At 35.2% G+C, this 24,062-nt stretch overlaps 1 protein-coding gene across 1 annotated transcript in view; it reads right to left on the minus strand.

The window, feature by feature from the left end:
* Positions 1 to 2,993: 2,993 nt before the first annotated feature.
* Positions 2,994 to 24,062, minus strand: part of nopchap1 (NOP protein chaperone 1) — a 74,474-nt gene continuing 53,405 nt past the window's right edge. The window contains exon 4 of the mRNA XM_054739469.2: positions 2,994 to 3,705. Within this exon, the coding sequence (XP_054595444.2) occupies positions 3,514 to 3,705 (192 nt within the window). The 3' untranslated portion in view covers positions 2,994 to 3,513. The remainder of the gene's footprint in view (positions 3,706 to 24,062) is intronic.

A 24,062-nucleotide genomic window follows, 5' to 3' on the forward strand; every position in this document is an offset into this window, starting at 1 on the left:
GGTGATGTTTAGTTAAATGTTTCAGGTTTATCATTCTGGTGTAGGACCTTAGAGTGCTCACACAGGAAGTGATGTAACAACTGGGCTTCATCCGTGTTTGTAACAAAGTAGCTCTAGGGATGTTATGTTGGTCCTGGTGGAGCAAAGTCAGTGAAGAAAATGGAAGCAACACCTTAGGTGTGTTCTTGCTGTGTCTTTCTAAATCCATGCTTTCGTTCTTTTTTAAACACAGAAACAGTTTTGTTTACCTGTTAGTAGCTACAGTTAGGGTTGGGATTTCGTAGATGACTCCACATTTTTTATATCAGCTGGACAAAAATGTGGAGTCATCTACGAAATCCCATGCAAAATATGCAATAAAACATACATAGGAGAAACCGGACGCCAACTCAATACACGGACAATAGAACACAGAAAGGAGTGCGAGAAAGAGGCAAATCGTAAACACACAAGAGCAGCAAAAGAAGAAGCAGAAAGTACAATAAAAAAGTCAGCCGTAACAGATCATTGCTTAAGAGAAAACCACATAATGGACTGGGACAACACACGGATCATAACCACTGAACAACAAAAATACAAAAGATGGATCAAGGAAGCAATCGAGATAAGGAGACGTGGATGTGGGACCATGAACAGGGACGACGGAGTTTACACGCTGGACCACGCATGGGACTGCATCGTCGGAGAGGGGAGAGCGGGCAGTAGAGGGCGACAACGTCCTCTGCTGCCCGCAGATAAACGGAGAAGGAAGTGACGCCACCATCAGCGTCAGCCTGAAGAAGCCGGCAGCTGTCGGCGAAACCGTAGCTACAAACAGGTAAACAAAACTGTTTCTGTGTTTAAAAAAGAACGAAAGCATGGATGGAAGCAACACATTTGGGAATCTATCAGGTTTAAAAGAGCTCCATAAATCAGTCATATCTCAGTGTCTGCTTGAAATAATTTCAATGAAATGTTTAAAGCTGATCTTGGATCAGCAATTAAAGGTAGCCCTGATGCCTTGTTTTGAACAACGTATGTCTTAAAAGAAAATCACCCTCTGTACCCAACGATTGTAGATTTGCTGTTGTTGGTTCTATCAAGGCACTTTGCGCACACACACACGACTTTATCTCTATTTTGGCATAATGATAAAGAAATTCTGTCCCAAAAATAATTCTAAAACACTAAAATGAATAATTTGTCACAACTGCTTTTTATACTTTTTCTAAGTCTCCAAAAGTAGACATCCACTTTTCTTCAATGTCAAATATGACTTTTATGTAAATACGGTTTTTAATAAATGAGAATAAAATCAGTATTTAACAGCAAAGTGTCTTTTCCTATTTCTACAGCAACAAACCTTTCTATTCTCTTTGTCTCTAGTGAAAAACAGCAGGGAGGATTCTGAAATGGCCCAAAGGCAGAGCCATGTGACAACTGTTCCCTAAAAGAAAAAAAAGCTGTGAAAGTTATTAAAGTTGAATAAAGCTAAAAGTATGCATACCATCTGCTTATATTTGAGTTAGAGGAAACAATGACTAACAGTGGTAAACAGTCCAAGAGGTCAGCCTGAAACAATCACCCTGGATGGCTGAAGGCTGAGTGGAAACTGGGAATAAGGTGGGAACCCCTTGAGCTCTGGAACATGGAGGGGTCCTGGGTTGGCTCATTTTTAGTCCTGGGGTGGGAAAGGGTTGGACACACGCCTTTGATGACAGAAATGTAAGGAAAGGCGTGTTTGCACTCCACATCCTGGAGTGATGCCGGACCCTCCAGGGTTGCCGTGGTGATATGAGCGGGTGCAACTCCATCATTACAGATATCTAGGTGGTGTTCTGTTCGTAGTGGCCGTCTAAAAACCTGGACAACACTTTAAAAACTGAGTTCACAACATGGAGTCGTTTCATTTTTCTTAATTTCTTTAGTAAATTTGGAATTAAATTGATAATTTTGGAAAAGAAAGCTATACGAATCATTCATAAGATAAGATATAGGGATCACACTAATAAATTATACAGTCAACACTTAAAATTCAGAGACATCGTGGAATTGCAGACAGCACAAATATTATTTCTAGCAAGAAACAAACTATTACCAGAAAACATCTAAAAATTATTCATTGAGAAAGAATGGGGTTATAAATTACGGGAACAATTTCATTTCAGAATTCCTTTTGCACGTACAAGTAAAATCTTTTATGTTTTGTTATGTGGAGCAAGACTGTGGAAGAGGATGGAGGGGGCATTAAGGAAATGTGTTACTATGATTCTGTTTAAAAATAAATACAACATTTATACCAGGTACAGAGTTGAGGGCATATCAGTTTGACAGAGTCTGTTTTAATTATTTACTATTATATTAACAAGGACATTATTTTAATATAATTCTGCCTGAGCCTTTTCAGTCACTTTAAATGTAATGCTTTATGTTTTATGATTATATTATGTTTTGTTATATTTCTGACTGAATAAATCAAATGAATGAATAATTGTTAAAATATTTAGAGATGAACTCATCTAAATATTTTTTACAAATTCTAAATTTTCTGTATTTGGAACTTGTTTTTTTTTTTTGCATCTGCTTTTATATTTATAGTTTTTCTGAAGCACTTTGTGATTTTATCTGTTATATACGGTAAATACATTTCTTCTTCTATCCAGAATGTTTAATTGTAGTGTGGTGAACCAACAGGAGTTCCTGGCCTGCAAAAACAACTCACTCACCACACCGGCATGTTCAGACATTTTATTTAGTGACAAAATAAATGTGACAACATGAAGTAACAGATAAACACTGAGGCTTTATAAAACATCCAATTCTTCTAGAGATTTCTGATCATGAGAAACGTCTGCATTAAATAAAACATCACATTTTCCAACAGAAACAGCATCAAACCTCTGGGAGTTCATGATTTGTACCAAAACTACAAACATTTAAACTGCACCTGTGCATGTTTTTCTTTAGAAGTGCCAGATTAGCCTGCCTTCGGATGTTTTATGAAGCCAAAATTTTCAGCCTTTATTACCTTCACATCACCTTAAAAAAACCTTTAATATGATACAGAACTGGAGAAATAAGCACCCAAATCCCCAAATGTTTAACTAACAAACATAATCAGTCTTACTGTGTGACAGAGATCACATCCTGCCTCCCGAGTTCCCTCCTCTGACCTGGATCTGGTTCTTTTTCCCACATAGGAAAATTAGAAAAGTGAGTTTGAAAATGTTTTATTGTTTTATTTTTACCACTTGGACCAAACTGCTTCTCTGACAGTCATGTATAAAGTGACACAAGAAAACTTGACTACATAAAGTTAGTCCAGTCTTCACGTTAACACTGAAGTATGTAGAGGTCAGAGGTCAACTGTCCCATCACTAAAAAAGACTTTCCTCTTGTTTCACTCAGCAGTCTTTCATCTTTTCTTTAGTCCATTTAGAAGAATTTAAAGAATCCACTGAGGCGATTAAAAAAAAAAACCCAAACTTACACTGAAGACTAAAACTGCTCCAGAAGTCTTTGTGGTCGACTCATCTAGTCTCCCTGACGTTCCAGAACCTGGATGACGACTTTCTGCTTTCTGCCCAGGTCTCCAGGCAGCTTGAGGTTCTGTTCTGTGATTTCTCTGGTACCATCCTCAGAGTCTAAATCCTCCTCAGAGTCCGATGTCTCCTCATCCTCCTCAGAGTAGCTGTCTGACTCATTGAGCTCCAACAAAGCCACGTCCTGGAGACAAGAGAAGGAGCCATCATAATTTTACACCCTTTACAGTGTAAAACAAAAACTCTTGGACATTTATCTATGATTCGGTTAAACTTTGGATCTCAGTCGTTTCCTGCAGCTTTCTTTGATTTGTGCCCAGTTCCTCCTTAACACTTTCATACTGTCTAAGGGAATCCCACCGTCTGGCCTTTGTGGTGCCACTCATCCTCTGATGAACACAGCAGCCACAGCCTCCAGATGTTCTAAAGATCTACAGTGGTGTGAAAAACTATTTGCCCCCTTCCTGATTTCTTATTATTTTGCATGTTTGTCACACAAAAAGTTTCTGATCATCAAACACATTTAACCATTAGTCAAAGATAACACAAGTAAACACAAGATGCAGTTTTCAAATGATGGTTTTTATTATTTAGGGAGCGAACAAAATCCAAACCTACATTGCCCTGTGTGAAAAAGTAATTGCCCCCTTGTTAAAAAATAACCCAACTGTGGTGTTTCACACCTGAGTTCAATTTCTGTAGCCACCTCCAAGCCTGATTACTGCCACACCTGCTTCAATCAAGGAATCACTTAAATATGAGCTGCCTGACACAGAGAAGTAGACCAAAAGCACCTCAAAAGCTAGACATTATGCGAAGATCCAAAGAAATTCAAGAACAAATGAGAACAAAAGTAATTGAGATTAGGGCTGCAACAACGAATCCATAAATTCGATGAAAATCGATTACTAAAAGCGTTGGCAACGAATTGCGTCATCGATTCGTTGTGTTGCGCAACTCCTCCAAAAGCCCCCTCCCCTCCTGCCCGCCGTTGCGCGCAGACCGGTGGAGACCCGGCAGGTGTTTGTAAGAGGAACATGGCAGAAGCAGCGAGACTCCAAAAAAGTAAAAACTTCTAAAGTTTGCGAGCATTTTCAGTTAAATCAGGCGAAGACATTCAACGTTTGTAGGTCAGACTTAGCATGGCATGGGGATACTACGGTGATGATGCAGCGTCTTAAACGCAAGCATGTCAGAATCATCAGCGAGGAGGGAGAGAGCTCGGTGTCCGGGTAAGTTAAAAACTTTTCAAAAGTGATTCACCCAAGCCCCGGATTATTACACAGGCTAGACATGCCCTCAGCTCGTAAAAAAAGTCCATAAAATTGTAAGCGCGACGCTATTAGATAGGCGGGGGGGGGGGGGGGGGGGGGGGGGGGCTCGCGCCGCTGCGAACCGGTTCCGCCGTCACATTCCCGCAGAAACTGGTTGATCACACCGGGGCCAGACTACTAACATGTGGTTTTACAACCACAATGTCCTCAGAAGCGAAAATGCTTTTAAAAGGGAGGGAGGAGTCCTAACTGTTGCTGCAGGCGTGTTGTGTGAGAGTGCAGTTATATACTGGTTAATATATTTTTGGGTTCAGTTGCTTTCATGTGGTCTAATGTGAGTCTATTTGGGATCATTGGAATGATCAGCAGGATTTCTTGATGTGACTTTATGGCAGTTGCCCAGGGCATCATCACAAGGAGGGTGGCATTCATTTACTTTTGTTTTATTTGGTATTTTTTCAGTCATTTTTGGAAATACGGTAGTGATTAATTTTAATTAAATCACAGCCTGTGTTTAATTACATTTAAAAATTAGTTGTTTGACATCCCCAGTTATAATAAATGTCTACGGATGAGATCAAACAAAACAGATGAGAATTGCCCTTAAAGAGCAAGTCACCCCCAAATAAACTTTTTTTTGCTGATAAACTAAATAAACGAGTGTCTAATCGTGCTGCAGACACGTGTCGTCAATAATTTGGCACTTCAGTGCATCTTAGTTCAAATTTAAATATTCTGCCTAAAACTGTCAGTGTTGTGCCGTTGTCAGGTAAAAACTCTGCACTGTATTTGAATTTAAATCTGCCACCGCTATTGGCTAAGAAGTATGCTATGATGTAAACTGGTACATTATGATGTCACAATGCTGTCGTGAGCCTGAGTGTGTGTGTATTTGTTAGCGGCTCCGCCCTCTCGGTCTGCCAGGCAACAGCATGTGTTGCATTTTTCAAACATAAAGCAGGAGTGGAGTTAGACTCTGGTAGGGGTTGACTTGCTCTTTAAAGAGCAAGTCACCCCCTACAAGAAACTTCCTTCACTCCCTCTTCATGTTTGAAAAATGCAACAAATGCTGTTGCCTAGCAGACAGAGAGGGCGGAGCCTCTAACAAATACACACACACAGGCTCACAACGGCATTGTGACATCATAAGGACCAGTTTACATCATAGCATACCTCTTAGCCAATAGCGGTGGCAGATTTAAATTCTAATGCAGTGCAGAGTTTTTACCTGACAACGGCACAACACTGACAGTTTTAGGCAGAAAATTAAAATTTTAACTAAAATGCACTAAAGTACAAAACTATTGACTACACGTGTCTGCAGCACGATTAGACACGCATTTATATAGTTTATCAGCAATAAAAAGTAGATTTGGGGGTGACTTGCTCTTTAAGCTGTTTAACTTGGACCAAGCATTTTAGGTCACAGATAGGTGTAGCTTAGGGTCTCTGTCTATACACCTTATAAGACAATTTAGGTGATGGCATGTTGTTTTTCTGCTATTGAACTGTTTTCTAATAATGTTGTGTTTAATAAAGTGAAGGAAGGAGAAAAATAACGTTTCCCTAGCAGTTTTTAAAAATGTCCCTATGTAATCCGATTAATCGATTAATCGTGTCGAGACCCCATCCGATTAATCGATTATCCAAATAATCGTTTGTTGCAGCCCTAATTGAGATCTATCAGTCTGGTAAAGGTTATAAAGCCATTTCTAAAGTTTTGGGACTCCAGCGAACCACAGTGAGAGCCATTATCTACAAATGGCAACAACATGGAACAGTGGTGAACCTTCCCAGGAGTGGGTGGCCGACCAAAATTACCCCAAGAGCGTAGAGACAACTCATCCGAGAGGTCACAAAAGACCCCAGGACAACTTCTAAAGAACTGCAGGCCTCACTTGCCTCAATTAAGGTCAGTATTCACGACTCCACCATAAGAAAGACTGGGCAAAAATGGCCTGCATGACAGATTTCCCAGACGCAAACCACTGTTAAGCAAAAAGAACATTAGGGCTGGTCTCAATTTTGCTATGAAGCATCTCAATGATTGCCAAGACTTTTGGGGAAAATACCTTGCGGACTGATGAGAAAAGTTGAACTTTTTGGAAGGCAAATGTCCCGTTACATCTGGCGTAGAAGTAACACAGCATTTCAGACAAAGATCATACCAACAGTAAAATATGGTGGTGGTAGTGTGATGGTCTGGGGTTGTTTTGCTGCTTCAGGAACTGGAAGGCTTGCTGTGGTAAATGGAACCATGAATTCTACTGTCTACCAAAACATCCTGAAGGAGAATGTCCGGCCATCTGTTCGTCAACTAAAGCCTGATTTATGCTTCTCCGTCTGCGTCAGTGCGGAGACACGCAACGCCATTATCCGTCCTTGCGTAGGGCTCCGGCAGGCACGCAAGTACGTACGGAGTCGAGCCCACTTTTTTAAACATCCGTCGAACGAGACGGATTACGCAAGCTTGTGATTGGTCAGGACACCGCTGTTGTTTACAGCGCCGCCATTGCAAAGAGAGCCGAGTTCAACTAGCGGCAGACACAGAGAAGCTTGAAGGATACCTCGCGAAAAAACACTAAAAATATGAACGTTTAATTCTCCCGTGACTGGAGGAGTGAAAATATGCGCAGCAAGCATTTTATTTGTTGACGGAAATGACAGGAAACGTGGGTTGAGAGGTGGGGAGCGCATGAAGCAGTGGGAGAATGAGAGACAAATATGTCCGTGTTAAAAGTCTCTTATATACACAAAAAACACAATACGATCTTGGACCGATACATGACAGGATACCACAGAACAGCGCTACGCCCTCTGTTGTCCTGCCGGGCAATTGCTTTGCAACACTCTCCAGGAGACGGAGAAGTAAAAGAGCAAAACGCTTCCGTCAATCCGTGCATGTCTGTCCCTTGCGGAGCTGACGGAGAAGCATAAACCAGGCTTTAAGCTGAAGCAATCTTGGGTGCTGCAGCAGGACAATGACCCAAAACACACCAGCAAATCCACCTCTGAATGGCTGAAGAACAACAAAATGAAGACTTTAGAGTGGCCAAGTCCAAGTCCTGACCTGAATCCTACTGATATGCTATGTCATGACCTTAAAAAGGCAGTTCATGCTAGAAAACCCTCAAATAAAGCTGAATTACAACAATTCTGCAAAGATGGGTGGGCCAAAATTTCTCCAGAGCGCTGTAAAAGACTCGTAGCAAGTTATTGCAAACGCTTGATTGCAGTTTTTGCTGCTAAGGGAGGCCCAACCAGTTATTAGGTTCAGGGGCAATTACTTTTTCACACAGGGCAATGTAGGTTTGGATTTTGTTCTCTCCCTAAATAATAAAAACCATCATTTCAAAACTGCATTTTGTGTTTACTTGTGTTATCTTTGACCAATGGTTAAATGTGTTTGATCAGAAACATTTTGTGTGACAAACATGCAAAAGAATAAGAAATCAGGAAGGGGGCAAATAGTTTCAAACCACTGTACAGTTTGTATAAGACACTACTTCATCTTGCTGAAATATGGGTCACAATCAACCAATTAAAGTGGGATCAGCTCCAACTCCAAAGGTTAATGACGATCAATGATTTTTAAACCATTCTTCCAAAAGTGCAGGAATAGAATATACTTGATCCCACAGTGGGGAAATTCACTTGTTACAGCAGCACCAACACTTAAAGAGAACAATTTGAAGAAAAATAAAGGTACATGTATATAAACTTAGGCAGTAATCAAGTATTGTAACCTTCAACCACAAAAACCAAGAAAAAAAACTTGGGTTCTAGCACTATGCAGCATACTTCAAGAGACACGGACATACTATGTGAATCTGGTATTGCACGAGTATTGAACACATACTGAATATTGCATTGGTGTTGTGTTACAGCAGTGGTTCCCAAATTTATTTAGCCGCGCACCCCCTTCTATGTCCCGACCATGTTGACACACCCCCCAGCCCCACATCAGGGCATGGAGACTGCTCGTTTCTACATGATATCATAAGGAGACTGCTCGTTTCTTTATGATGTCAGAAAGATACTGCTTGTTTCTTTATGATGTCAGAGGCAGACTGCTTGTTTCCTTATGATGACAGGAGACTGCTTGTTTCAATAAATGAACATTTTAACGTTTTAATGAACCTTTAAACGTTTTTAAAAATGAACATTTAAAAGTTTTAATGAAGAATTTAACATTTTATTGAACATTTAAACATTTTAATGAACATTTCAACGTTTTTAAAAATGAACATTTAAACGTTTTAATGAACATTTAAACGTTTTAATGAACATTCAAACGTTTTAATGAACATTTAAACGTTTTAATGAACATTTAAACGTTTTAATGACGAATTAAACATTTTAATGACGAATTTAACATTTTAATGAACATTTTAACATTTTAATGAACATTTTAACATTTTAATGAAAATTGTAACGTTTTAATGAACCTTTTAACGTTTTTAAAAATGAACATTTAAACGTTTTAATGAAGATTTTAACATTTTAATGAAGATTTTAACATTTTAATGAAGATTTTAACGTTTTAATGAAGATTTTAACGTTTTAATGAAAATTGTAACGTTTTAATGAACCTTTTAACGTTTTAATGAACCTTTTAACGTTTTAATGAACCTTTTAAAGTTTTTAAAAATGAACATTTAAACGTTTTAATGAAGAATTTAACGTTTTAATGGACATTTAAACGTTTTCATGAATATTTTAACGTTTTTAAAAATGAAGATTTTAATGTTTTAATGAAGATTTTAACGTTTTAATGAACATTTTAACGTTTTAATGAAGATTTTAACGTTTTAATGAACATTTTAACATTTTAATGAACATTTAAACGTTTTAATGAACATTTAAACGTTTTAATGAACATTCAAACGTTTTAATGAACATTCAAACGTTTTAATGAACATTTAAACGTTTTAATGAACATTTAAACGTTTTAATGAACATTCAAACGTTTTAATGACGAATTTAAAATTTTAATGACGAATTTAACATTTTAATGATGAATTTAACATTTTAATGAACATTTTAACATTTTAATGAACATTTTAATGAACATTTTAACATTTTAATGAAAATTGTAACGTTTTAATGAACCTTTTAACGTTTTTAAAAATGAACATTTAAACGTTTTAATGACAAATTTAACGTTTTAATGAAGATTTTAACATTTTAATGAAGATTTTAACGTTTTAATGAACATTGTAACGTTTTAATGAAAATTGTAACGTTTTAATGAACCTTTTAACGTTTTAATGAACCTTTTAACGTTTTTAAAAATGAACATTTAAACGTTTTAATGAAGAATTTAACGTTTTAATGGACATTTAAACGTTTTCATGAATATTTTAACATTTTTAAAAATGAAGATTTTAATGTTTTAATGAAGATTTTAACGTTTTAATGAACATTTTAACGTTTTAATGAAGATTTTAACGTTTTAATGAACATTTTAACATTTTAATGAACATTTAAACGTTTTAATGAACATTTAAACGTTTTAATGAACATTCAAACGTTTTAATGAACATTCAAACGTTTTAATGAACATTTAAACGTTTTAATGAACATTTAAATGTTTTAATGAACATTCAAACGTTTTAATGACGAATTTAACATTTTAATGACGAATTTAACATTTTAATGACGAATTTAACATTTTAATGACGAATTTAACATTTTAATGAACATTTTAACATTTTAATGAACATTTTAATGAACATTTTAACATTTTAATGAAAATTGTAACGTTTTAATGAACCTTTTAACGTTTTTAAAAATGAACATTTAAACGTTTTAATGACAAATTTAACGTTTTAATGAAGATTTTAACATTTTAATGAAGATTTTAACGTTTTAATGAACATTGTAACGTTTTAATGAAAATTTTAACGTTTTAATGAACCTTTTAACGTTTTAATGAACCTTTTAACGTTTTTAAAAATGAACATTTAAACGTTTTAATGAAGAATTTAACGTTTTAATGGACATTTAAACGTTTTCATGAATATTTTAACGTTTTTAAAAATGAAGATTTTAATGTTTTAATGAAGATTTTAACGTTTTAATGAAGATTTTAACGTTTTAATGAAGATTTTAACGTTTTAATGAAGATTTTAACGTTTTAATGAACATTTAAACATTTTAATGAACATTAAAACGTTTTAATGAAGATTGTAACGTTTTTAAAAATTAACATTTAAACGTTTTAATGAAGAATTTATTGTTTTAATGAACATTTTTACATTTTAATGAAGATTTTAACATTTTAATGATGATTTTAATGTTTTTAAAAAATGAACATTTAAACGTTTTAATGAAGATTTATATTCAACAAGCATATATATATTCTGATACATATCAGACATATATATCTTGTTTCTACATGATATCAGGAGGAGACTGCTTGTTTCTTTATGATGTCAGAAGGAGACTGCTTGTTTCTTTATGATGTCAGAAGGAGACTGCTTGTTTCTACATGATATCAGAAGGAGACTGCTTGTTTATTTATGATGTCAGAAAGATACTGCTTGTTTCTTTATGATGTCAGAAAGATACTGCTTGTTTCTTTATGATGTCAGAGGCAGACTGCTTGTTTCTTTATGATGTCAGAAAGAGACTGCTTGTTTCTACATGATATCAGAAGGAGACTGCTTGTTTATTTATGATGTCAGAAAGATACTGCTTGTTTCTTTATGATGTCAGAGGCAGACTGCTTGTTTCTTTATGATGTCAGAGGCAGACTGCTTGTTTCTTTATGATGTCAGAGGCAGACTGCTTGTTTCTACATGATATCAGGAGACTGCTTGTTTCTTTATGTCAGGAGACTGCTTGTTTCTTTATGATGTCAGAAGGAGACTGCTTGTTTCTACATGATATCAGGAGACTGCTTGTTTCTTTATGTCAGGAGACTGCTTGTTTTAATATGTCAGGAGACTGCTTGTTTCTTTATGATGTCAGAAGGAAACTGCTTGTTTCTTTATGATGTCAGAAAGATGCTGCTTGTTTCTTTATGATGTCAGAAGGAGACTGCTTGTTTCTACATGATATCAGGAGACTGCTTGTTTCTTTATGATGTCAGAAAGATACTGCTTGTTTCTTTATGATGTCAGAAGGAGACTGCTTGTTTCAATAAATGAACATTTTAACGTTTTAATGAGGAATTGAACGTTTTAATGAACATTTAAACATTTTAATGAACATTTTAACATTTTTAAAAATGAACATTTAAACGTTTAATGAGGAATTTAATGTTTTAATGAACATTTAAACATTTTAATGAACATTTTAACATTTTTAAAAATGAACATTTAAACATTTCAATGAAGAATTTAACATTTTAATGAACATTTAAACATTTTAATGAACATTTCAACGTTTTTAAAATTAAGATTTAAATGTTTTAATGAAGATTTTAACATTTTAATGAACATTTTAACGTTTTAGTGAACAGTTTAATGTTTTAATGAACATTTTAACATGTTTAAAAATGAACATTTAACCGGTTTAATGAAGATTTTAAAGTTTTAATGAAGATTTTAACGTTTTAATGAAGATTTTAACGTTTTAATGAACATTTTAAAGTTTTAATGAAAATTTTAACATTTTGATGATGATTTTAATGTTTTTAAAAAACGAACATTTAAACGTTTTAATGAAGATTTATATTCAACAAGCATATATATATATATTCTGATATATATCAGACATATATATCTTGTTTCTACATGATATCAGGAGGAGACTGCTTGTTTCTTTATGATGTCAGAAGGAGACTGCTTTTTTCTACATGCTATCAGAAGGAGACTGCTTGTTTCAATAAATGAACATTTTAACGTTTTAATGAACCTTTAAACGTTTTAATGAAGAATTTAACGTTTTAATGAACATTTAAACATTTTAATGAACATTTAAACGATTTAATGAAGATTGTAACGTTTTCAAAAACGAACATTTAAGCATTTTAATGAAGAATTTATTGTTTTAATGAACATTTTAATGTTTTAATGAAGATTTTAACATTTTAATGAAAATTTAAACGTTTTAATGATGATTTTAATGTTTTTAAAAAACGAACATTTAAACGTTTTAATGAAGATTTATATTCAACAAGCATATATATATTCTGATACATATCAGACATATATATCTTGTTTCTACATGATATCAGGAGGAGACTGCTTGTTTCTTTATGATATCAGAAGGAGACTGCTTGTTTATTTATGATGTCAGAAAGATACTGCTTGTTTATTTATGATGTCAGAAGGAGACTGCTTGTTTCTTTATGATGTCAGAGGCAGACAGCTCTTTTCTTTATGATGTCAGGAGACTGCTTGTTTCCTTATGCCAGAAGGAGACTGCTTGTTTCAATAATTGAACATTTTAACGTTTTAATGAACCTTTAAACGTTTTTAAAAATGAACATTTAAACATTTTAATGAAGAATTTAACGTTTTATTGAATATTTAAACATTTTAATGAACATTTTAACGTTTTAATGAACATTTAAACGTTTTAATGAACATTTTAACGTTTTATTGAAGATTTTAACGTTTTAATGAACATTTAAACGTTTTAATGAACATTTAAACGTTTTAATGAACATTTAAACGTTTTTAAAAATGAAGATTTTAACGTTTTAATGAAGGTTTTAACGTTTTCATGAACATTTCAATGTTTAAATGAACATTTTAACGTTTTCATGAACATTTAAACGTTTTTAAAAATGAACATTTAAACGTTTTAATGAAGAATTTAACATTTTAATGAACATTTAAACATTTTAATGAACATTTAAACGTTTTAATGAAGATTGTAACGTTTTCAAAAACGAACATTTAAGCATTTTAATGAAGATTTTATTGTTTTAATGAACATTTTTATGTTTTAATGAACATTTTAATGTTTTAATGAAGATTTTAACATTTTAATGAAAATTTAAACGTTTTAATGATGATTTTAATGTTTTTAAAAAATGAACATTTAAACGTTTTAATGAAGATTTATATTCAACAAGCATATATATATTCTGATACATATCAGACATATATATCTTGTTTCTACATGATATCAGGAGGAGACTGCTTGTTTCTTTATGATATCAGAAGGAGACTGCTTGTTTATTTATGATGTCAGAAAGATACTGCTTGTTTATTTATGATGTCAGAAGGAGACTGCTTGTTTCTACATGATATCAGAAGGAGACTGCTTGTTTCTTTATGATGTCAGAGGCAGACAGCTCTTTTCTTTATGATGTCAGGAGACTGCTTGTTTCCTTATGCCAGAAGGAGACTGCTTGTTTCAATAATTGAACATTTTAACGTTTTAATAAACCTTTAAACGTTTTTAAAAATGAACATTTAAACATTTTAATGAAGAATTTAACGTTTTATTGAATATTTAAACATTTTAATGAACATTTTAACGTTTTAATGAACATTTAAACGTTTTAATGAACATTTAAACATTTTATTGAAGATTTTAACGTTTTAATGAACATTTAAACGTTTTAATGAACATTTAAACATTTTAATGAACATTTTAACGTTTTTAAAAATGAAGGTTTTAACGTTTTAATCAACATTTTAACATTTTAATGAACATTTTAACGTTTTAAAAATGAACATTTTAAAGTTTTAATGAAGAAATTAACGTTTTAATGAACATTTAAACATTATAATGAACATTTTAACGTTTTAAAAATGAAGATTTAAACGTTTTAATGAAGATTGTAACGTTTTTAAAATGAACATTTAAACGTTTTAATGAAAAATTTATTGTTTTAATGAACATTTTAACGTTTTAATGAACATTTTAATGTTTTAATGAAGATTTTAACGTTTTAATGAAAATTTTAACGTTTTAATGATGATTTTAATGTTTTTAAAAAACGAACATTTAAACGTTTTAATGAAGATTTATATTCAACAAGCATATTTATATTCTCGTCTCGTCTCGTCTCGTCTTCCTCCGCTTATCCGGGTCCGGGTCGCGGGGGCAGCATCCCAACTAGGGAGCTCCAGGCCGTCCTCTCCCCGGCCTTGTCCACCAGCTCCTCCGGCAGGACCCCAAGGCGTTCCCGGACCAGATTGGAGATGTAACTTCTCCAACGTGTCCTGGGTCGACCCGGGGGCCTTCTGCCGGCAGGACATGCCCGAAACACCTCCCCAGGGAGGCGTCCAGGAGGCATCCTGACCAGATGCCCAAACCACCTCAACTGGCTCCTTTCGATCCGGAGGAGCAGCGGTTCTACTCCGAGTCCCTCCCGAATGTCCGAGCTCCTCACCCTATCTCTAAGGCTGAGCCCGGCCACCCTACGGAGGAAACTCATTTCGGCCGCTTGTATCCGCGATCTCGTTCTTTCGGTCATTACCCAAAGCTCATGACCATAGGTGAGGATTGGGACGTAGATCGACCGGTAAATCGAGAGCCTGGCTTTCTGGCTCAGCTCCCTCTTCCCCACGACAGATCGGGTCAGCGTCCGCATCACTGCAGACGCCGAACCAATCCGCCTGTCGATCTCCCGATCCCTCCTACCCTCACTCGTGAACAAGACCCCAAGATACTTAAACTCCTCCACTTGAGGTAGGACCTCTCCCCCGACCCGGAGGTGGCAAGCCACCCTTTTCCGGTCGAGAACCATGGTCTCAGATTTGGAGGTGCTGATCCTCATCCCAGCCGCTTCACATTCGGCCGCGAACCTACCCAGCAAGAGCTGAAGGTCAGAGCTGGATGAAGCTAGGAGGACCACATCATCCGCAAAAAGCAGAGACGAGATTCTCCTGCCACCAAACTCGACACACTCCACACCACGGCTGCGTCTAGAAATTCTGTCCATAAAAGTGATGAACAGAACCGGTGACAAAGGGCAGCCCTGGCGGAGTCCAACCCTCACTGGGAACAGGTCCGACTTACTACCGGCTATGCGGACCAAACTCACGCTCCTCTGGTAAAGGGACTGAATGGCCCTTAACAGAAAGCCACCCACCCCATACTCCTGGAGCGTCCCCCACAGGGTGCCCCTGGGGACACGGTCATAAGCCTTCTCCAAATCCACAAAGCACATGTGGATTGGTTGGGCAAACTCCCATGCCCCCTCCATCACCCTTGCAAGGGTATAGAGCTGGTCCACAGTTCCACGGCCAGGACGAAAACCACATTGCTCCTCCTCTATCTGAGATTCAACTATCGATCGGACCCTCCTCTCCAGTACCTTGGAGTAGACCTTTCCAGGGAGGCTGAGGAGTGTGATCCCCCTATAGTTGGAACACACCCTCAGGTCACCCTTCTTAAAGATGGGGACCACCACCCCGGTCTGCCACTCCCTAGGAACTGCCCCCGATGACCACGCAATGTTGTAGAGACGTGTCAACCATGACAGCCCTACAACATCCATAGCCTTAAGATACCCAGGACGAACCTCATCCGCCCCCGGGGCTCCGCCGCTGTGTAGTTGTTTGACTACCTCAGCAACTTCTGCCCCCGAGATCGGACAGTCCATCCCCAGGCCTCCCAGCTCTGGTTCCTCCTCGGAATGCGCATTGGTGGGATTGAGGAGCTCCTCAAAGTATTCCTTCCACCGTCCGACTATAGCCTCAGTTGACGTCAGCAGCTCCCCATCCCCACTGTAAACAGTGTGAGCGAGTTGCTGCCTTCCTCTCCTGAGGCGCCGGACAGTTTGCCAGAACCTCTTTGGAGCCGATCGATAGTCTTTCTCCATGGCCTCACCAAACTCCTCCCACGCCCGAGATTTTGCCTCGGCAACTGCCACTGCTGCACCCCGCTTGGCTATCCGGTACCTGCCTGCTGCCTCCGGAGACCCACAGACCAGCCACGCCCTGTAGGCCTCCTTCTTCAGCCTGACGGCTCCCCGAACCTCTGGTGTCCACCAGCGGGTACGGGGGTTGCCACCACGACTGGCACCGGCCACCTTACGACCACAGCTAGCAACAGCCGCCTCGACAATCGCAGAGTGGAACAAGGCCCACTCGGACTCAATGTCCCCCACTGCTCTCGGGACGTGGTCAAAGCTCTGCCGGAGGTGGGAGTTGAAGACCGTCTTGACAGGTTCTTCTGCCAGGCGTTCCCAGCAGACCCTCACTATGCGTTTGGGTCTGCCAGGTCTACGCGGCATGTTCCCTTGCCATCTGATCCAACTCACCACCAGGTGGTGATCAGTTGACAGCTCCGCCCCTCTCTTCACTCGGGTGTCCAAAACATACGGTCGCAGGTCAGATGATACGACTACAAAATCTATCATCGACCTGTGACCTAGGCTGCCCTGGTACCAAGTGTACCGGTGGGCATCCTTATGTTCGAACATGGTGTTCGTTATGGCCAAACTGCGGCTTGCACAGAAGTCCAATAACAAAACACCGCTCGAGTTCTGATCAGGTGGGCCGTTCCTCCCAATCACACCCCTCCAGGTCAAGCTGTCATTGCCCACGTGAGCATTGAAGTCCCCCAGCAGGACAATGGAGTCCCCTGATGGAGCACTATCTAGCACTCGTCCCAGGGACTCCAAAAAGGGTGGGTACTCTGAACTGATATTTGGCCCATAAGCACAAACAACAGTCAGGACCCGTTCCCCGACCCGAAGGCGCAAGGAAGCTACCCTCTTGTCCCCCGGGGTAAACCCCAACACACAGGCAGAGAGTCTCGGGGCTAACAAAAAGCCAACCCCAGCCCTCCGCCTCTCACCCGGAGCAACTCCAGCAAAGTAGAGTGTCCAACCCCTCTCCAGGTCTCGGGTTCCAGAGCCAATGCAATGTGTCGAGGTGAGTCCGACTATATCTAGCCGGTACCGCTCAACCTCTGCCACAAGCTCCGGCTCCTTCCCCGCCAGCGAGGTGACGTTCCATGTCCCAAAAACTAGTTTCCTTGTCCGGGGATTGGACCGCCAAGGCTCCCGCCTTGGTCTGCCACCCGATTCACATTGCACCGGACCCTTCATGTTCCTCCTGCGGGTGGTGGGTCCACAGTTGGACGAGCCCATGTATCCGGTTCGGGCTGGGCCCGGCCGGGCCCCATGGGCGAAAGCCCGGCCACCAGGCGCTCGCTCACGGGCCCCAACCCCAGGCCTGGCTCCAGGGTGGGACCCCGGTAACCCTCCGGGCCGGGTACTCCGACTCTTCGTTTTCACCACCATGAAAGATCCTTCGAATATTTATATTCTGATACATATCAGACATATATATCTTGTTTCTACATGATATCAGGAGGAGACTGCTTGTTTCTTTATGATGTCAGAAAGATACTGCTTGTTTCTTTATGATGTCAGAGGCAGACTGCTTGTTTCTTTATGATGTCAGAAGGAGACTGCTTGTTTCTACATGATATCAGAAGGAGACTGCTTGTTTATTTATGATGTCAGAAGGAGACTGCTTGTTTCTACATGCTATCAGAAGGAAACTGCTTGTTTCTTTATGATGTCAGAGGCAGACAGCTCTTTTCTTTATGATGTCAGAGGCAGACTGCTTGTTTCTTTATGATGTCAGGAGACTGCTTGTTTCCTTATGTCAGAAGGAGACTGTTTGTTTCAATAATTGAACATTTTAACGTTTTAATGAACCTTTAAACGTTTTTAAAAATGAACATTTAAAAATTTTAATGAAGAATTTAACGTTTTATTGAATATTTAAACATTTTAATGATCATTTTAACGTTTTAATGAACATTTTTAACGTTTTAATGAACATTTAAACGTTTTTAAAAATGAAGATTTTAACGTTTTAATGAAGGTTTTAAGGTTTTCATGAACATTTCAATGTTTAAATGAACATTTTAACGTTTTCATGAACATTTAAACGTTTTAATAAACATTTTAACGTTTTTAAAAATGAAGGTTTTAACGTTTTAATGAAGATTTTAACATTTTAATGAACATTTTAACGTTTTAAAAATGAACATTTTAAAGTTTTAATGAAGAAATTAACGTTTTAATGAACATTTAAACATTTTAATGAACATTTTAACGTTTTAAAAATGAAGATTTAAACGTTTTAATGAAGATTGTAACGTTTTTAAAAATGAACATTTAAACGTTTTAATGAAGAATTTATTGTTTTAATGAACATTTTAACGTTTTAATGAACATTTTAATGTTTTAATGAAGATTTTAACGTTTTAATGAAAATTTAAACGTTTTAATGATGATTTTAATGTTTTTAAAAAATGAACATTTAAACGTTTTAATGAAGATTTATATTCAACAAGCATTTATATATTCTGATATATATCAGACATATATATCTTGTTTCTACATGATATCAGGAGGAGACTGCTTGTTTCTTTGTGATGTCAGAAAGATACTGCTTGTTTCTTTATGATGTCAGAAGGAGACTGCTTGTTTCTACATGATATCAGAAGGAGACTGCTTGTTTCTACATGATATCAGAAGGAGACTGCTTGTTAATTTATGATGTCAGAATGATACTGCTTGTTTCTTTATGATGTCAGAGGCAGACTGCTTGTTTCTACATTATATCAGAAGGAGACTGCTTGTTTCTACATGATATCAGAAGGAGACTGCTTGTTAATTTATGATGTCAGAATGATACTGCTTGTTTCTTTATGATGTCAGAGGCAGACTGCTTGTTTCTACATGATATCAGAAGGAGACTGCTTGTTTCTACATGATATCAGAAGGAGACTGCTTGTTAATTTATGATGTCAGAATGATACTGCTTGTTTCTTTATGATGTCAGAAGGAGACTGCTTGTTTCTTTATGATGTCAGAAAGATACTGCTCGTTTCTACATGATATCAGAAGGAGACTGCTTGTTTATTTATGAAGTCAGAAAGATACTGCTTGTTTCTACATGATATCAGAAGGAGACTGCTTGTTTCTACATGATATCAGAAGGAAACTGCTTGTTTTTTTATGATGTCAGAAAGATACTGCTTCTTTCTTTATGATGTCAGAGGCAGACTGCTTGTTTCTTTTTGATGTCAGGAGACTGCTTGTTTCCTTATGATGTCAGAAGGAGACTGCTTGTTTCAATAAATGAACATTTTAACGTTTTAATGAACCTTTAAACGTTTTTAAAAATGAACATTTAAACGTTTTAATGAAGAATTTAACGTTTTATTGAATATTTAAACATTTTAATGAACATTTTAACGTTTTTAAAAATGAACATTTAAACATTTTAATGAAGATTTTAACATTTTAATGAACATTTTAACGTTTTAATGAACATTTAAACGTTTTAATGAACATTTTAACGTTTTGATGAACATTTTAACCTTTTTAAAAATGAAGATTTTAACGTTTTAATGAAGGTTTTAACATTTTAATGAACATTTAAATGTTTAAATGAACATTTTAAAGTTTTCATGAACATTTAAACATTTTAATGAACATTTTAACGTTTTTAAAAATGAACATTTTAACGTTTTAATGAAGAATTTAACGTTTTAATGAACATTTTAACGTTTTAATGAACATTTAAACATTTTAATGAACATTTTAACGTTTTAAAAATGAAGATTTAAACGCTTTAATGTAAATTGTAACATTTTTAAAAATGAACATATAAATGTTTTAATGATGATTTTAATGTTTTTAAAAAACTAACATTTAAACATTTTAATGAAGATTTATATTCAACAAGCATATATATATTCTGATATGTATCAGACATCTATATCTTGTTTCTACGTGATATCAGGAGGAGACTGCTTGTTTCTTTATGATGTCAGAAAGATACTGCTTGTTTCTTTATGATGTCAGAGGCAGACTGCTTGTTTCTTTATGATGTCAGGAGACTGCTTGTTTCTTTATGATGTCAAAAGGAGACTGCTTGTTTCTACATGATATCAGAAGGAGACTGCTTGTTTCTTTATGACGTCAGAAAGATACTGCTTGTTTCTTTATGATGTCAGAGGCAGACTGCTTGTTTCTTTATGATGTCAGGAGACTGCTTGTTTCAATAAATGAACATTTTAACGTTTTAATGAACCTTTAAATGTTTTTAAAAATGAAAATTTAAACGTTTTAATGAAGAATTTAACGTTTTAATGAACATTTAAACGTTTTAATGAACATTTAAACATTTTAATGAACATTTTAACGTTTTTAAAAATGAAGGTTTTAACGTTTTAATCAACATTTTAACATTTTAATGAACATTTTAACGTTTTAAAAATGAACATTTTAAAGTTTTAATGAAGAAATTAACGTTTTAATGAACATTTAAACATTATAATGAACATTTTAACGTTTTAAAAATGAAGATTTAAATGTTTTAATGAAGATTGTAACGTTTTTTAAAATGAACATTTAAACGTTTTAATGAAAAATTTATTGTTTTAATGAACATTTTAACGTTTTAATGAACATTTTAATGTTTTAATGAAGATTTTAACGTTTTAATGAAAATTTTAACGTTTTAATGATGATTTTAATGTTTTTAAAAAACGAACATTTAAACGTTTTAATGAAGATTTATATTCAACAAGCATATTTATATTCTGATACATATCAGACATATATATCTTGTTTCTACATGATATCAGGAGGAGACTGCTTGTTTCTTTATGATGTCAGAAAGATACTGCTTGTTTCTTTATGATGTCAGAGGCAGACTGCTTGTTTCTTTATGATGTCAGAAGGAGACTGCTTGTTTCTACATGATATCAGAAGGAGACTGCTTGTTTATTTATGATGTCAGAAGGAGACTGCTTGTTTCTACATGCTATCAGAAGGAAACTGCTTGTTTCTTTATGATGTCAGAGGCAGACAGCTCTTTTCTTTATGATGTCAGAGGCAGACTGCTTGTTTCTTTATGATGTCAGGAGACTGCTTGTTTCCTTATGTCAGAAGGAGACTGTTTCAATAATTGAACATTTTAACGTTTTAATGAACCTTTAAACGTTTTTAAAAATGAACATTTAAAAATTTTAATGAAGAATTTAACGTTTTATTGAATATTTAAACATTTTAATGATCATTTTAACGTTTTAATGAACATTTTTAACGTTTTAATGAACATTTAAACGTTTTAAAAAATGAAGATTTAAACGTTTTTAAAAATGAAGATTTTAACGTTTTAATGAAGGTTTTAAGGTTTTCATGAACATTTCAATGTTTAAATGAACATTTTAACGTTTTCATGAACATTTAAACGTTTTAATAAACATTTTAACGTTTTTAAAAATGAAGGTTTTAACGTTTTAATGAAGATTTTAACATTTTAATGAACATTTTAACGTTTTAAAAATGAACATTTTAAAGTTTTAATGAAGAAATTAACGTTTTAATGAACATTTAAACATTTTAATGAACATTTTAACGTTTTAAAAATGAAGATTTAAACGTTTTAATGAAGATTGTAACGTTTTTAAAAATGAACATTTAAACATTTTAATGAAGAATTTATTGTTTTAATGAACATTTTAACGTTTTAATGAACATTTTAATGTTTTAATGAAGATTTTAACGTTTTAATGAAAATTTAAACGTTTTAATGATGATTTTAATGTTTTTAAAAAATGAACATTTAAACGTTTTAATAAAGATTTATATTCAACAAGCATTTATATATTCTGATATATATCAGACATATATATCTTGTTTCTACATGATATCAGGAGGAGACTGCTTGTTTCTTTATGATGTCAGAAAGATACTGCTTGTTTCTTTATGATGTCAGAAGGAGACTGCTTGTTTCTACATGATATCAGAAGGAGACTGCTTGTTTCTACATGATATCAGAAGGAGACTGCTTGTTAATTTATGATGTCAGAATGATACTGCTTGTTTCTTTATGATGTCAGAGGCAGACTGCTTGTTTCTACATTATATCAGAAGGAGACTGCTTGTTTCTACATGATATCAGAAGGAGACTGCTTGTTTCTACATGATATCAGAAGGAGACTGCTTGTTTCTTTATGACGTCAGAAAGATACTGCTTGTTTCTTTATGATGTCAGAGGCAGACTGCTTGTTTCTTTATGATGTCAGGAGACTGCTTGTTTCCTTATGATGTCAGAAGGAGACTGCTTGTTTCAATAAATGAACATTTTAACGTTTTAATGAACCTTTAAATGTTTTTAAAAATGAAAATTTAAACGTTTTAATGAACATTTTAACGTTTTAATGAACATTTTAACGTTTTAATGAAGATTTTAAACGTTTTCATGAACATTTAAACATTTTCATGAACATTTAAACATTTTAATGAACATCTTAACGTTTTTAAAAATGAACATTTTAACGTTTTAATGAACATTTTAACGTTTTAATGAAGAATTTAACATTTTAATGAACATTTTAACGTTTTTATGAACATTTAAACATTTTAATGAACATTTTAACGTTTTAAACATGAAGGTTTTAACGTTTTAATGAAGATTTTAACATTTTAATGAACATTTTAACGTTTTAAAAATGGAAATTTTAACGTTTTAAAAATGAACATTTTAACGTTTTAATAAACATTTTAACGTTTTAATGAAGTATTTAACTTTTTAATGAACATTTAAACATTTTAATGAACATTTTAACGTTTTAAAAATGAAGATTTAAACGTTTAAATGAAGATTGTAACTTTTTTAAAAATTAACATTTAAACGTTTTAATGAAGAATTTATTGTTTTAATGAACATTTTAACGTTTTAATGAAAATTTAAACGTTTTAATGATGATTTTAATGTTTTTTAAAAACGAACATTTAAACATTTTAATGAAGATTTATATTCAACAAGCATATATATATATTCTGATATATATCAGACATATATATCTTGTTTCTACATGATATCAGGAGGAGACTGCTTGTTTCTTTATGATGTCAGAAAGATACTGCTTGTTTCTTTATGTCAGAGGCAGACTGCTTGTTTCTTTATGATGTCAGGAGACTGCTTGTTTCTTTATGATGTCAGAAGGAGACTGCTTGTTTCTTTATGATGTCAGAAGGAGACTGCTTGTTTCTACATGATATCAGAAGGAGACTGCTTGTTCATTTATGATGTCAGAAAGATACTGCTTGTTTCTACATGATATCAGAAGGAGACTGCTTGTTTCTACATGCTATCAGAAGGAAACTGCTTGTTTCTTTATGATGTCAGAAAGATACTGCTTGTTTCTTTATGATGTCAGAGGCAGACTGCTTGTTTGTTTATGATGTCAGGAGAATTCTTGTTTCCTTATGATGTCAGAAGGAGACAGCTTGTTTCAATAAATGAACATTTTAACGTTTTAATGAACCTTTAAACGTTTTTAAAAATGAACATTTAAACGTTTTAATGAA

Source organism: Nothobranchius furzeri, chromosome 1, assembly GCF_043380555.1.
Source record: "Nothobranchius furzeri strain GRZ-AD chromosome 1, NfurGRZ-RIMD1, whole genome shotgun sequence".
Lineage (NCBI taxonomy): Eukaryota > Metazoa > Chordata > Actinopteri > Cyprinodontiformes > Nothobranchiidae > Nothobranchius > Nothobranchius furzeri.